The sequence below is a fragment of the Lycorma delicatula genome, chromosome 7 (assembly GCF_047948215.1).
Source record: "Lycorma delicatula isolate Av1 chromosome 7, ASM4794821v1, whole genome shotgun sequence".
NCBI classification, from domain to species: domain Eukaryota; kingdom Metazoa; phylum Arthropoda; class Insecta; order Hemiptera; family Fulgoridae; genus Lycorma; species Lycorma delicatula.
Window position 1 is genome coordinate 97,711,878 of NC_134461.1, and position 15,474 is coordinate 97,727,351.

The 15,474-nt window shown below is 29.4% G+C and overlaps 1 protein-coding gene across 1 annotated transcript in view; it reads left to right on the forward strand.

The window, feature by feature from the left end:
• The window catches only part of LOC142327276 (SCY1-like protein 2), a 69,377-nt gene that overhangs the window by 32,619 nt on the left and 21,284 nt on the right, over positions 1–15,474 (forward strand). Inside the window, exons 5-10 of the mRNA XM_075370174.1 lie at positions 945–1,094; positions 3,085–3,300; positions 4,109–4,225; positions 5,843–5,985; positions 6,245–6,404; positions 12,589–12,825. Of these exons, the coding sequence (XP_075226289.1) occupies positions 945–1,094; positions 3,085–3,300; positions 4,109–4,225; positions 5,843–5,985; positions 6,245–6,404; positions 12,589–12,825 (1,023 nt within the window). The remainder of the gene's footprint in view (positions 1–944; positions 1,095–3,084; positions 3,301–4,108; positions 4,226–5,842; positions 5,986–6,244; positions 6,405–12,588; positions 12,826–15,474) is intronic.

Genomic DNA, 15,474 nt, shown 5'->3' on the forward strand with positions numbered 1-15,474 from the left:
TAGTTTTTCTATCAGCATGTTTACTGACTACCACTGGCCTTATTTTGTGAAGCAGAAGAGTGCACAGCTAACCAGAATAGGCAATTCAAGTTGAGTGTTAAAAGAATAGGTGTTCTCAAGTTAGTGAGTAGACTGCATAGGTATTTACTAAATTAAAGTTATAAAAATACAGTATACTTTCAGTTGTGAGCAATTTTAATAGCTCCTACTGGTAGCCAAGTCACTTACTGATTGATTGAGCCAAGGCACTTCCAGATTGGTATATCTAAAATAGCAGTACTCAAGAGTTACTTTCAAGAGTACTCATTACCTATTACTCAATACCCATTCATTATCTATGTATTCATAGCAGTTTAATAATCTACTGTGAATCTCACACTTACCAGCAGTCATACTGTGTATAGTTTATGTGGTTATTCGGTTATAGTAACATTATACGTTACTGTGCTAGTTCTGTGTCATTTAGGTTAAAAATTATCAAATATTTAATGTTCATGAATGTAGCTGGGTTTATTAGAGGTTGTTTAATATCATTTACAGTATTACATTGAAAAAACTATAATTAATATTATAACTGTGCGATTAAAGTAACTTTAAAATAATAATGAAGTTTGAAAAAAGTAAGAAATTAAAAAAAAATTATCTAGAGACTGCTAAGCAGCAGTCAGTTGGGGGATTATTTACTTATGAGCAAAGTGATCACAATTACCTACTATTCTACCATTATTTGCATGAACAGGTGCAAATGAAACAGTTCAATTTAAGTAGTTTTCATTGTTGAATTTTGTTAAAAAAGTTGAAAAATTTAAAGTAATTTTTAGTGTGTACATTTCTAAACATTAAAGAAGTCATATTTTTCTAAATACTTAAAAATTATATTTAATTTCATTATTTTTTTTATTATTTGTTATTTAAAAAACGTTTTTTTTCTTGTTTCAATGAAGATTGGTGAGGGACTTGCTTTTTTACATAACGATGCGAGAATACTTCATCACAATATATGTCCAGAAAGTATTGTAATTAATCAACAAGGTGCTTGGAAGATTTTTGGCTTTGATTTTTGTGTTCTAAATACTAGTCCTCCTGATAGTTCGGTAAGTGTTGTTAGTCTGGTAAGTAAAAGTGTCCTTTCCTTTAAAATGTCAGTCTATTTATAAATTATTTGGTTTTTAGTTATAGTCTATATGAACTAACAATAATTTGTTATTCTATTTTTATATTAATAATGAGTTTTGCTAAATGGCCATTGAAATGAAATTGAAAAGAGAAGATTCCAAAAATCATTAACAGAAAATAAAAATCTAGAATGAGGTGATATATTTCAATTGCTAAAAAATGTCACCATTATATTCAGATGGGGGAATAAGGTAACATAATCATAAGCATAAATACAGAGTAAAATCTTAAACAAAAACTAAATTAATATAAAAACCATTAACAATAAAAATATAATTATAAGTACTAAGTGAAAAACAATACTTATGAATTACCATAAAAAAAAGTGTATTTCTTCCTGTATTAATAAAAAATTACATATAAAAGTAACTGTTACTAAAAAATTATGCAATATCAGGAGTGTAAGTAGTTTATATTGTTCTTAAGGTGAATTTACACTTTTCATAAAAATCTCTTATGTGATATTGTATCATCTTTTAGTTGTTTACATATTGTGATCACTTATTTTTAAAATGATATAAAAAAAAGGAAGAGATTCTCAAATCAATCTGTACTTTCTTTTGTTTATTCGAGTCTTACTCTTCTTACTTCAGCTGTATTTCATACTTCTTTCTACTTACTTCAGCTATAGGAAAATTCAGAGTTCTTTCTGTATCTCACTTTGACAACTGATAAGGAAATAGAAGTTCTTCTTTCCTTCAAAACCCTTTCTGTCCTTTATTAATTGAAATAATGAAATTATGTACATACCGTAATAGTTCTGTTACTGAATGTAGTTCAGTATTGCACTGTAAAAATAGTTCCAATATTGATTAGGTACTGAAGAAGCAGTTGTTTTTTAATGGCCACCATATTGAAAGTGACTATCATAAAGTTATAAGAAATAGTTTAATGAAATAGTTAATAGTTTAACATTTTTCTTAAAACTATTTTCATACTACTTTTGTTTATGTAGAATCTTTAATACACACACATATATATATAATATATAATAATCCTATGAAATATTGATATTAGTATTTTTGAAAAAAAACAGATGAAAAATTTGACACTTTTTGTGTATAATTCCTGCAGGTTTATTCTATATCTGAGTAAATCACTTATCTTGTAAGAAAACTACTTTCTGGATCCCACCATAACTAATAGGTACATAATTTTTCATAATAGTGTATGTTTTTTGAAACAAATTTAATTTTTCAAAAATAATGCATAGGTGAACAAGGCTTAATATGGTATAAAATTAATTTTTCCATGGAGTGGTTTGCAAGACATTACTTTCCAAGCAAGCATTTTTTTAAATGATTTTTTATGGTGTAAGCTATATAGACAGAAAACATATGTCACACTACATTGCTGAGTAAATGATTATCGCATCTTTGTAGAGTATTCTTTCATATGTTTAAAAAAAGAAATTAATAAATTATTATCACTTTCTTTGCTTATTCATTCTGTTTTTGTATAAAAATTCAGATTATATTACGGTTACATTTTGTAATTCACATTTTCTTGATTCAGTTTATATCATGTCAGGGTTGGGTCCATCTGTGTTATTGTTGGTGTAAGTGACATTCACCCTTCTTGTTGACCCACACCTATAAAAGCTACTGCTTTTCTTATTTTAGAAATAGTAGGTGAGTTTGGTTGATTGTTAATATAAAATAAAAAATAAATTCATTCTACGTTTAGCAGTATTTATCAGTAGTTGTAATGTGAATTAATGTTACGGCCATCTATATTACTGCAGATGTGTTTCCTCTGTCATCTAGAGAAGAATAGTTAGACATTTTATTTTAAAATCTAATTTTAGATATATCAATCTTTACTTTGTATCACTGTATTTGTAATTTCTTTACGTTATAATTTTGTTGAATTAATAATGTTATATGGTTAAATTTCTTATGTTTTCAGCCAACTTGGCCATACGTTGAGTATAGAACAGATTTACAATGGGCTGCTCAACCAGCATTGGATTATTTAGCTCCTGAATGTGGTTTAGCACAGACACAGAGCCCAGCTAGTGATATGTTTTCACTTGGTGTACTTATTTGTGCAGCTTTTAATAATGGCCAGCCTTTATTAACTTGTAATAATGATTGGTATACTTATAAGAAGAATGTGTTGGAGGCAAGTTATTATCTAATTTTCTGTTTTTTCTTGTCTGTTTTATTTATGTTTATTTTTATATCATTAAACTACATTTAATGGTTTGTAGTGTTGTACCTTTGTTGACATTTACAAGTAGCGGCTAAAAAAAATATGTAAACATTAAGTTTACCAGAAGTTAAAGGCGAGCAATGGGTATGACTAAATTTGATTATGCTTATGTTTCTATAATCTTCAACGGACATTTGAAACCTTCATTTAGTAGTATATGAGGAGTGATAATTTAACTCCTGAAATGTGTGTTATGTGTGATGATTTAGTTGGAATCACATAGTCTCTTGCAAATATCATAAAACCATGAGAGAATAAATCATCCTTGAGGTCCTTTAATGAATGTTAATTTTACTAAATTAATAAATACAACCTGTAAAGTTTTAATTATTTTTGAATTTTGTTTTATTGCTAAATTTTCAACTTAAGATTTCATCTAACATAAGTATGTACTAATTTTTAATTCTTTAATTTTTGTTGTAGTTCTTTAAACTGATCTTTAAATTAAATTTTAGCATAATTTTACAGACTATCATTAATTGTTATTTTATTTGTATAAATTTTTCATAGACTTGAAATATAAGCTGACTTTAATGATTCCTATATGTTATGACATCATTATTCGTTTATTTATTTAAAGAATCCTTTAAATGTTATTCAACATGAACAAAGGGTATAAAGTAATATGCTGTTTATAACATTGAAAAATGTATTAAAAGGAATTTAGTATTGTTTAAATGTTACTTTGTAAAGTTGATCATATATGGTTTTTTTCTAGTTAAAACAACTTTCAGAAAGCAGATTTCAATGTATCGCTGAAGGACTTAGAGTGTTGGTTAGAATGATGCTAAATTTTACACCAGAGATTCGCCCAGATGAACATGAGTTTATTAAAGTAAGCTATATTTTACTTTTTTTAATGTGTATGACCTTAATTATTATCAATATCAATAAATTATTTATTTGAAGCATTCAGTTTTTTTTTACTTATATATGAAGAAGCTATTTTCAAGTCACAGAATATAATTTTGTTCTATAAAAATTGATACATCAGTCATTGAAAAAGATACATTTCCTTTAACCAAACCATCTTATTAAATAAATCTGCATTAAATAATCAGTCTATGTTTAAAAGACGATTGCTGAATATTAGTTGTAATTTATTAATGTTATTGTTTAATTTAAATTACCTAAAGTTTGCCAAAATGTAAAGTTCTTAAACTATTTTTGGGTAAGTAGCACTTTTATATTATCTATGACTTGCATCACTCCTTTTAGTTAAAAATTAGTATTTCTTCCAACAGTTATCCAATTTGAAAGTACGTATTAGTTATGAACATAGAGCTGTGGACAATTATGGACTTTTGACTTATATTCTCAAATTTTTAACCTGATAATTTAAGTTTAATCTGACAGTAAATTATATTTTGTACAAATCGCGAGTAAATTAATAAAATCTGTTATAAAATAATGTGCTTATGGGAAAGTAGCTTCAAAAGTTTAGGTTAAAATAGTCTGTGAATGTTTTTATTATTATCATGTTTCATGTTTTAAATTGTTGGTTCATCTCCTTAACTTGGCATTATGCAATGATTCTTACTTAATATGTTTCCTCCTTCTAATATGTGTTCTTTATCGACATACTGTTACAGTATATACTCCTTTTTTTTCTTCTTATATCTATAAATTTTCTCTGTTCATAAATTTATTTATTTTCTTTATTCATAATTTTTTTATATTTGAATATCTAGTGTTAATTTTTTCCATAATTTATTAACATTTTTGATGTCCTTCCTCCTGCATGAAGTTTTCCCACATGTCTCACATAAACACAAGACTGGTTAGACACACTGCTTTCTGTTTCAGTTTGAGTGACATTGTGATGTCCTTCCTCCTGCATGAAGTTTTCCCACATTTCTAACACATAAACACATGACTGGTTAGACACACTGCTTTCTGTTTCAGTTTGAGTGACATTGTGGTTTTTATATCATTAATGTAGATTTATTAATAAAAAATAAGTAATTAAGATAATATTTATTGAATAAAGTATTTACAATTCTAAACTTATTTTCTAATGTAATGTGCTGATTTAATAAGTTATTGTTCATATTTGTTTATGCTATTATTTGTTAATTTGCTGCAGCAGGTCAGTTGGAGGTGACCTGTCTATAGACATAAAAAAAAACCAGATATACTGTTAAGCAGCTAATTGATTCAATCCTGTCTGTTGAAAGAATATATTACGTTACCTTGTATTATATTATATTACATTACAATATATTACATTCTGATCTCTGTGCCCTTTCTGGAGTTGAAAGTAGTATCTTAGTGTATGTTTAGTTACATATGACTTATGTTCTCTTTTTAAATTCAGTCTGATTAATTCTCTTTTGTATCCTTTTTTTTGGCATTAATACAAACAAACAGTTTGTAGATATTTTAATTAAATCTGTATATTGTTAGGCAAGAAAACTACAAAATAATTGAATTTATTGTTTTCTGTTTACAGACTGAATTTTTTGAAGATGTTGGTGTGAAAACCCTGAACTATTTGGATTCATTATTTCAGTGGGATAATTTACAAAAATCTCAATTTTACAAGGGATTGCCTCAAGTGATCGATAAACTTCCTCACCGTGTGTGTCTTTATAGGTTCATATTTACTTTAATTTTTTTTATCAGTTTTTCTACATATGGAAAATGTTTGGTTATCATTAGTGTAAACTGAATAAGTAAACACTTTAATTATAATTCTGTTATTAAGAATTAGCAAGTAGATAATAATAAATAATAGATTAATTAGCAAATATCTGTACTTATTAAAAAAAAAATTGCTAATAAATAATTAGATTATTTTATTAAATTTATTGATTGTTTTAAAATTAATTTTACTAAATATTTTTTTTTTCAGAGTGGTACCAAGTTTGGTAAAAGAATTTGTTAATCCTACAATGGTACCTTTTGTTCTTCCCAATGTATTGTCCATAGCTGAAAAATGTAGCAAAGAAGAATTTACTCAACATATATTACCACATTTAAAACCTGTTATGAAATTACAAGATCCTATACAGGTTTGTATTCATACTTTCTATTATTAATTTTTTTTTTATTATAAAATATTAGGATAATGAAACTGTCAAGACAGAAAGTATAAATGTTTGCAGACTAATTATTATCTTAATATGCATGCTGTATTAAGATTTTCAACGTACTATACGATCATCAGAAAATTATATAAAACATCAATTTATTTTTAAGTTTTGTTTTACGTAACAGTTGTCTGTAATAAAAATAGTTCTATTCATAACTAGTATTGCATTAGAATCTATTGTTCAGAAAAACATTTTACCTAATATTTAGTTGATAAATCATTTATGCTTTGTTTCTTGGAGGTTCCATTATTCTCAATATTAAATATAATGCAGAGGAAGGTTGTTTTATAGAATTATTAAAATAATATTCAAATATTATTTTTGTTTGTAAAATATTATTCAGAGATTCCAGCTTGACTAAGGTATTACAATTGTAGAATCATTTAATATTATTGTATAATATATATTAATTTTATTTATATTATTATTATACTTTTATGATCGCATAGGATCACTTTAGTCAGTCCATTATTCAAGTCTTTTCAAAGGGATTGTTTGGGCTTGTAGTTCTCAGTACTTTTTCATGCATTCTGATCTTTGTGCTCTTTCTGGAGTTGAAAATGTTCATGTTGTGAGTGTGAAGCGAGTGTTTTTGTCCTTGATTTCTTTATTTAATTTTACCTTGTCTGAGGAATCTTCTGGTGTAAGGCCAATTTCCTTCAGATCCTTTCTTATTTCTCTGATATATCTGCATCCTGTCTTGCTGTTTTTGAGTTGAGATTGTACTGTACCAACTGTTTCAGAAATCTTGAATCTTGCATCCTCATAATATGTCCAAAGAATATCCTAGTCTCCTCTTACGCATGGTATCAGTGATGGGTTCTAACTCTTTGTATGTAACTTTGTTGGGCACAATCCACCGCTGCTTATCTTTCTGTTACTTTATTGATGCAGGTTCTTCCAATTTTTCTTTCGATTTTCTGGAGCCCGTCTCTCTTTGATTTTTTCTGCTGCATATCTTGCTTCTGGTTTTGTAACTATTGTAGTGTCTTATTTTTGCGTTTATGGATAGACATTTTTTATTGTAGGTGTACTAGAATAATTTTTCTGCTGTAGTTGGTTTATTTGTATTGAGGTTTTTTCATTTAGGTTGTTAGTTATTATTTCTCTGAGATATTTAAATTGGCTTATTGACTTCATTAACGTTTATGTTTACTTTTTTTGATTGTGTTGGTTTTTGGCACATAATTTCTGTTTTTTCAAATGATATTTTGAGGCCAGTTTTATTTGCAATGTTTTGAAGTTCTGATATTTGTGTTTTAGCTTCATCGATGTTGTATGCTAGCAATGCCAATTTCAAAACACCATGTTGTTGTTTAGCAGTGCTAAACAACAACATGGCGATTTTTGATTTTTTTGGCCTATGTTTATTTTTGGGGGCATTTTTTTTTAACCATTACCTCATTACCATTTACAGAGCACAGTTAAGTAATAGAGGTGAGAGTCCATCGCCTTGGTGCAATCCTGTTTTGATCTAAAATGGTTCTGAGAGTTTGCCTCTGAATTTCACTTTTGATTTAGTGTTTGTGAGGGTCAGCTTTATCATGTTTATTAATTTGGGATGTAGTCTGAGTTGTCTTAGAATTTTTAGTATGGATTCTCTGTGATGCAATCCTATGCTTTCTTGTAGTCTATAAACATTATATCCATGTCTGTGCTTCTTTTTCTGTTGCAATGCATTATTAGCTTGAGACTCGCATCTGGTCTTGAGTTGTGAACCGATCTTGATGATGATTTTTGAATGAATTTTATGTGTTGTGTCTAGGAGTGAGATTCGTCTGTTGTTGTTAGGGTCCGTATTTTTGCATAGCGGGTGGATGAGGGCTGTTATCCAGTGTTCTGGTAGTTCTACTTTGATCCAGATGTTGACAAGTTATTGATAAAGAGCGATTTTTGTTAGTCTTCCTGCGTGTTTCCTGATCTCTACAAAGGTCTGATCTTCTCCTGCTACTTTGTAATTCTTCACCTCACCTAGTGCTTGGTAAACTTCTTTTATTGTGAGAGGATTGATGTTGTCAAGTTTTGCAGAAGTCTTTCCACTGTGTTTTGTTGAACTCTTCTTTTGTTGATTTCATTGTGTCTTTATGGTGTTGTCTTTTTATTTTCCTTAGGGTTTGGGTGGTTTCTTTTCTTTGTTTTACAAGATTTTGGAAGGATGTCTCTGATTTTTGGGATTGGAATAATAGCCATGCTTGATGTCTTCTCCACTGTTTTGTCGCATTTGTAGTACCACCATTGATGCTTTTTATGGGGTTTTATTGAGGTCAATTCTTCTGCAATTTGTTTAAAGTTGTTGACTAAGTCTTCGAGTTTATCTGTGATTGTTATTTTTTTGGTTGCTTTTTGGTAATTTTCATTCTTGATTAGTTGGGTAGGGTCTATTTTTCTTTTAGTTTTAGGGGTTTGGTTCTTTGAGGAGTGAATTTAATTTTAATTTTGATTACAAAGTGATCTGAGCCTGTATATATTCTCTGGAGGACTTTTACATTGTAGATCTCTTTGTAGTGGTGTTTGTCCATGACGACATGATCTAGTTGCCATTCTTCTTTAGTGTAGTCTGAGTGTTTCCAGGTTTTGAGTTTGAGGTTTCCTCTTGAAATATGTTGAATTTGAGATTAGTTGGTGGTTCCTGCAAAGATTGATGCGTCTCTCTTGAGTTCTCTTTTAGGTGGGTCATTTTTCATTGATGTCGCGGTATCTTCTTTCTCTGCCTAGTTGAGCATTGAAGTTTCCAATTAGTTATGTAATGTGATTTTATATAATGTTATTTATGGTCTGGTTGAGTAGGTGTCAGAACTTTTCTGTTTTGTTTTGTCTTTTGGTGATTTGTTTTTGTTATTTATGGGGGTGTGGGCATTTATTATGGTATAGATTTTATTAGATGCTTTTAGGGTGAGTGTTGAGATTCTTGGGGATTGTGACTTGTACTTTAATTGTGTTTTAATTCTTGTTGGAGTTTATTTTGAGGCTGACCAAAAAAGCCTATTCCAAACTATGGGCATTTTTCATCACTCTCTTTCCAGGTATACCTTTGTAGAGCCTACATCCTTGAGAGTCCATGGCATTCTGGTCAGTGTTTCCTTTTTCCTGCAGTCCCATGATGGGAATTTTGTGTTGCTCCATTAGGTTCGTTATTATTTTTAGTTTACCAGTCTGCTTGATTGAGTTTTCATTGTGTGTGGAAATGTAGGTTATTTGCTTTGATTTGCTTTTGTATTGTTCTTGTTTGTGTGTTGTGTTGTTAGGGCATTCCAATGTCTCTGGTTGCATGTTATTTTCTAAGTAGCAGCCCACTGTGTCTGAGAACTGCCTTTTGTGAACTGCGCTGTTGCTTGGTTCTGTTGGTGGATTATTCCTTAAAAGACCTTTCTTCATAGTTGATTGACAAGGGGTCACCTGTGGTGGGACTAGGTCCTGACTTACAACTCTAAACGTGATGTAGTGATGTGATAGTAGGATATGAATTGGTGGTAGATAAAGTTGTGAAGTTTTGTTTCGATTCAGTTCACTGGACAAATTTCTCTTATTTGTTATGGATATATCAAGGCGTACCTTGTGGGGGAGGCTAGATCTGACTTTGGTTAAAGTTGTTATTTTGGAGTAAAGTTTAAAAGTCCGATCCTAAATATTATGTGCTATTTATATTATACATATAATATTAATTATGTATTTAACATTATTTATACTCCCATATAAAAAAATAATGTAATATCAAATAGATTCAAAACACAATTTTGATTAACTTTTCATAGTTCAGGGGGGGGGGGGCATCAAAACATTTTTTTTACAAAAACATTTAAATTTACTGGAACATCAATCCTCTTTGTTCCAATAAAAATTTAAATTTAAAAAATTTGAGATTGCATGTTGTGTCTCTTCAGTTTGACGGACCTTTTTGTACAGATAATTTTTTGAGACTAATTTATTTTTTAAATTAAATTTCTCTTTTGGCAGTTCACAGAGTTCACAGTTATGAGGTTTTTCAAAAAAGTCAGCCAGGATTTCATAGTTTTCTTTATTACTATGTGCTACATTGCCAAATATATCTTAAAATTGTAAACTTGGAAATGAATATCTTCTCAAATATTGTTTAAAGGTTTGGTAAAAACTGTGAGTATTATTTTTCCTAAATTCTTGAACCATTACTCATTATGTCCATTTAAATCCATTTAACTCCATTTAAATCCTGATTTCTCTGTTGGCTCGTACATATTCTGATGAGTTCTTCATAATTATTCTCATTCTTATTTTGGTTCCATTTTTAACAAGCTACTTTGCATCCTTGGATTAAGTTATCACATTCAGTGTTCCACTATTTGGGTTTTTTCCTTTTAATGAAAGTTAATTTTTAACATTTTCTGAGTAGTCTTTTAGTTTTCCTAAATCACATCTTTTAATCATATCGGTTTTCTTTCTTAATTTTTTGTTGTTGGGAATGATTTTAAATTTTATTTTATACAGATATTGGTCAGAATAAGTATTTGCATTTTTCACAACTCTCATGATCTTTTTTTTATGAAAACTCCTCTTTATAAAAACTTGATGTAATTGTTTTCTCTCCTATCCTTGGATTAGGTGAAACCCAAGTAGTTTTTGTTTTTCGTAGTCTTTTAAATGAAGTTGATTTCAGAACTAGACCATGAGTTTTGCACAATTCTATTAATTTCATTCCATTCTTATTTGTCTTTAAGTATGTGGGATAATAGCCAACTATTTCCCTACATGCCTTTTCTTTCCCGACCTTAGCATTAAAGTCTCCCACAAGGATTATATTATGTTACCCAGGGATTTTTGATAACTGTTAATCAACAGTTAATTATAGAACTCGCTCCATAATTTCTCTACTTTAGTTTTGTTTTGTACATTATCCTAATTAATTGGTGTATGGTCATTAACAATTGTGTGTTTTGTTTATACCTTTGTTAGTTAAAATTGTCAATTGTGCGTTTGTTGTTTTAAAATTTCTTACTGAATCCAGAATATCTTTTTAGATTGCAAAACCAGAGTCAAGGTGAGGGACATTCTTCATAACTCTTTTCCCAGGAATACTTTTGTAATTATAGTAGTTCTGTCAATCAAAAACATTTTCATCTGTAAATCTAGTTTTTTGAAGAGCTGCAATTATTATTTTTTGTTTTTAGAAGTATTTATTGTACATTTTAATTTTCCCATCTTTAGTAAATAATTAATATTAATTGATGCTAAAAAGTTTTTTTTTATTTTTATGCTTGATTCTGTTTTCCAGAATACTCTGATTCGTTCAAACACTTTAATGAAGACTCCCCAAAATCTGAATTTCTTCTTGCATTTCAATTGTTTGTAATGGTGAATTGTCTCCTTGGGGTAAATTGTTTTTACCCCAAAAACACTTTTATTGTAAAGTGTTCTCCCATTGTTGATAATTTTCAAAAGTGGTTTGTTAAATTGGATTTAACATAGATACAACAAAGATGAAATCTGTGAGGTTTTTGTTTCAACCGCACTTAACATAGTGAACAGACATTGACCAGAAAATCATTTTATTCAAGACAGACATTTTCTGGATTTTATTTTACTCAAGTTGAATCACAGGTGATTATTCAGTATATTCTCATTTATTCTATATATCTATAGGACTTTCCCTATCAGTCATATGGGACACGCCAGGTCGAAGCTACAGTAAGGTCCATGTTTTAGAAAAAGTGACTATCTAACCTAGCAAAACCTTATATATATATACAGATATAAACTATGTTTTTAAAATTCTGTTCTTTGAAGGTGACCAGTTGTTGCAGAATTGTCTGGGTTATAAGGGAATGCAGTTAAAAATTCAGATCCCTTGTAATTTCAAATTGTTAGTGCATTTTGGATTTTCGTACTATTCCTTGACTTCATAATTATTGCAGAATTTACTTCATAAATCTGGCGCCACAATCAGCACATTTAGTTTTTTATCCATCAACATATAACTAATTATATTATATTTCCAGTTCTTAGTCAAATAAGCATCAAGGTCGCTCTCACCTCTTCAAAGTGCGAAATCTTTTCAAAAAGGCATAAGACTTTTTAAGACTAAGTATGTTTTACTTCCTTTTTTAATTTATTCATTCGATTTTTTTTACAGGTCCTGTTGATATTTATGCAGAAAATGGATTTCTTATTAAAACTTACACCTTGTGATGAAGTGAAAAATGATGTATTGCCTATGTTTTATAGAGCTCTTGAATCTGATGCACAACAAATACAGGAATTGTGTTTGACTGTATTACCAACATTTGCTGGTCTTATAGAATATCCAGCTATGAAAAATGCTTTATTACCACGTATTAAACGCCTATGTATTTCTACTTCATATATTTCAGTAAGTAGTTATGATATTTATTTTAAATTATCTAGAGTAAGCATAATTTATTTATAAAAATGTGATAACAAATAATTTTATACATATCTTATCTGATGTAATTAATACATGATAATGTGTTAATGCAGATGAGAAGTGGACAGGAACTAAAATTTGTGATTGTGATTTTTTTTTATATTTCTCAATTAATTTTGTTATTTATATGTTGAATATGTTGACTGTTAATCCCCCTTATATTTGCAATAATGGATTCTGCTCTATGCTTTGCCCACAATTCTTTGGTGAATGGTATTTTTGCTTGTTTGGTCTCTGGTTGAATCCAGCAGGTTTTAAATATTTTGTTGCTATGTGAAGCACTCAGAACCATTGTTAGGTTTAATCATTTTCATCATCTTTTGTGCATAATAAATTCTAAGAAAAGATGTGGCTAATATTTATTTTATATAAAGCATTCATATGCAGCTTTTTTCGTAAAATGTTCTTCTAGTGACATTTTCTGTATTTCCAGTCAAAAAAATAAGTGTTTATATTTCTTAACTACTAAAATTTTATTCTTTCCAAGCCACCAACTGTTGCATTTTGCAAATCTGTTATAATAGCACTAACTTGTCTGTCATTTCTAAACACTAAAATTTTTGACATTTCAGGGTTTTTTGATTGTAATATAACAATATCATCTGCATAGGCTAACAGATGAATAATTTGTCCAACTATATTAATTCCAACATTGAAGTATTCATCTATGTCTTTGATAAAAAATTAAAACAGCAAAGGACTTTCAAAACAAAATATCCTTGGTTTCAGTAATTATCTTGAACCACTCAGATAAGCCCTCAACATCCCAGATCACAGCTGTTAAACCGGTATTTCAATGTTTTAAAGTGTTTATTACTTTAGTGACTGTTTCATACACATTGGGTTAGTAAAACACATTGGGTTAATGTCATTCAGTACAGTTGAAAGCAAATGAAAAGTCATCAAAGAATCCAGTTATTTTTTACTGTTTCAGCTTAATTTTATTTTAATTATATTCATCAGATTGCCAATGTTGTCTGTTGTTGAGTAGGCCCTTTCAAAACTCTACCTAAAACTAACAGCAAATATTTTCTTGCAGTTCACAATGATACTCTACCAACATTCCAATAGATATTTTTTCTATTGTATTATCAAAAAATATATCACATTGTTTTACTGCCTCATTTTTATTATCATTTTTAAAAATTGGAAAAAAATTATGTGCTTCTTAAAACTTCCTACTACTGATCCTCTTTCATAAATAAAGTTATATACATCCAACATATTTACTAAGAAATTAGATGGTGTGATCTTAAGAAACTCATATGAAATTCTATCTTCTGGAGCTTTATTACCTTTTGTTATCTTCAAATTTTTCTCAGAATCAGCCATAATAAACTAAATATTCAGCTCTTCATTTGCTAAGAACAGATGTGTATAATAAACTGTATCTGATTTAAAAGCAGCCTCTTAAAATGATTACACCATTGTTACACTATTACTAGACAAAAATTTCTTCTTCTTGAAACAGTATACCTCTTCCAAAATTTACATGAAATTTTAAATATTTTTTATACTGTCAATTTAAGTGGTTCAAAAGTAAGGGCCGATCAGTTATAAATAGCAATTGGCTGCACTGATTGGTTCCCGCATTTACAGTAGTTTTAAGAGGTCTGTTGGGCATATAACTGTCACATTGCCATCAGTTTATTGTTGTTTGCCTTTGCAAGACACTGTGTTGAATGAGAGTGATAATAACAAATCCCACCAGTTGTTAAGTATGATCAGCGATTAGATTTCTAAATGCAAGTGGACATAATGCAGCTGAAATTTACCATCAATTATGTGAAACATATGGGCTTATCACAATGAGTAAAGGAAAAGTGAGGCAATGGTGTAGTGAGTTTAAGGAATTCAAATGTTCATGATGAACTGAGAATGGCTGGTATAGTGTCCAGACTGATCTCCAAAAACATGTAAATGCAAAAGTGAGGGAAAATGGTCACTTCATGATGAACTGAGAATGGCTGGTATAGTGTCCAGACTGATCTCCAAAAAACATGTGAATGCAAAAGTGAGGGAAAATGGTCACTTTATGATTAGCAATCTTTGTCTAAAATTTCCAGAAGTTTGAAAGACAACATTGTTGAGAATCGTGAGTGACAAAAGGTTAATTGTATGCATGATGGGTGCCGAAAATATTGACAAGTACTCACAAAGATCACAGAATGACATTTACATGTGCTTTTCTTGACTGCTTTGATCACAAGTTATGCAGATCTTTTCCCATATATTCACAGTGACAAAATGTGGATTTTGTATGTCAGTGCTGAGATGAAACAATAATCCATGCAGTGTCATCATTCTGGTCACCAAACCAAACAAATTTAAACAAACTCAAAGGAAAATCATAGCAACTGTATTCTAGGATCAAAAGGGTGTGCTTTTCATTGATTTCATGGAACCTGGAATGTTCCATGGAACATGGAATGGAATCATATTACAAGTTTATTGTAAAACACTTTCTAAACCGTGTCATGCAATTCAAAACCAACGAGTAATGCTGAGATTAGGAATTGTTCTTAACAATAATCCACATCAACATATGGCACAACAGAAACAATTCAAAAATTT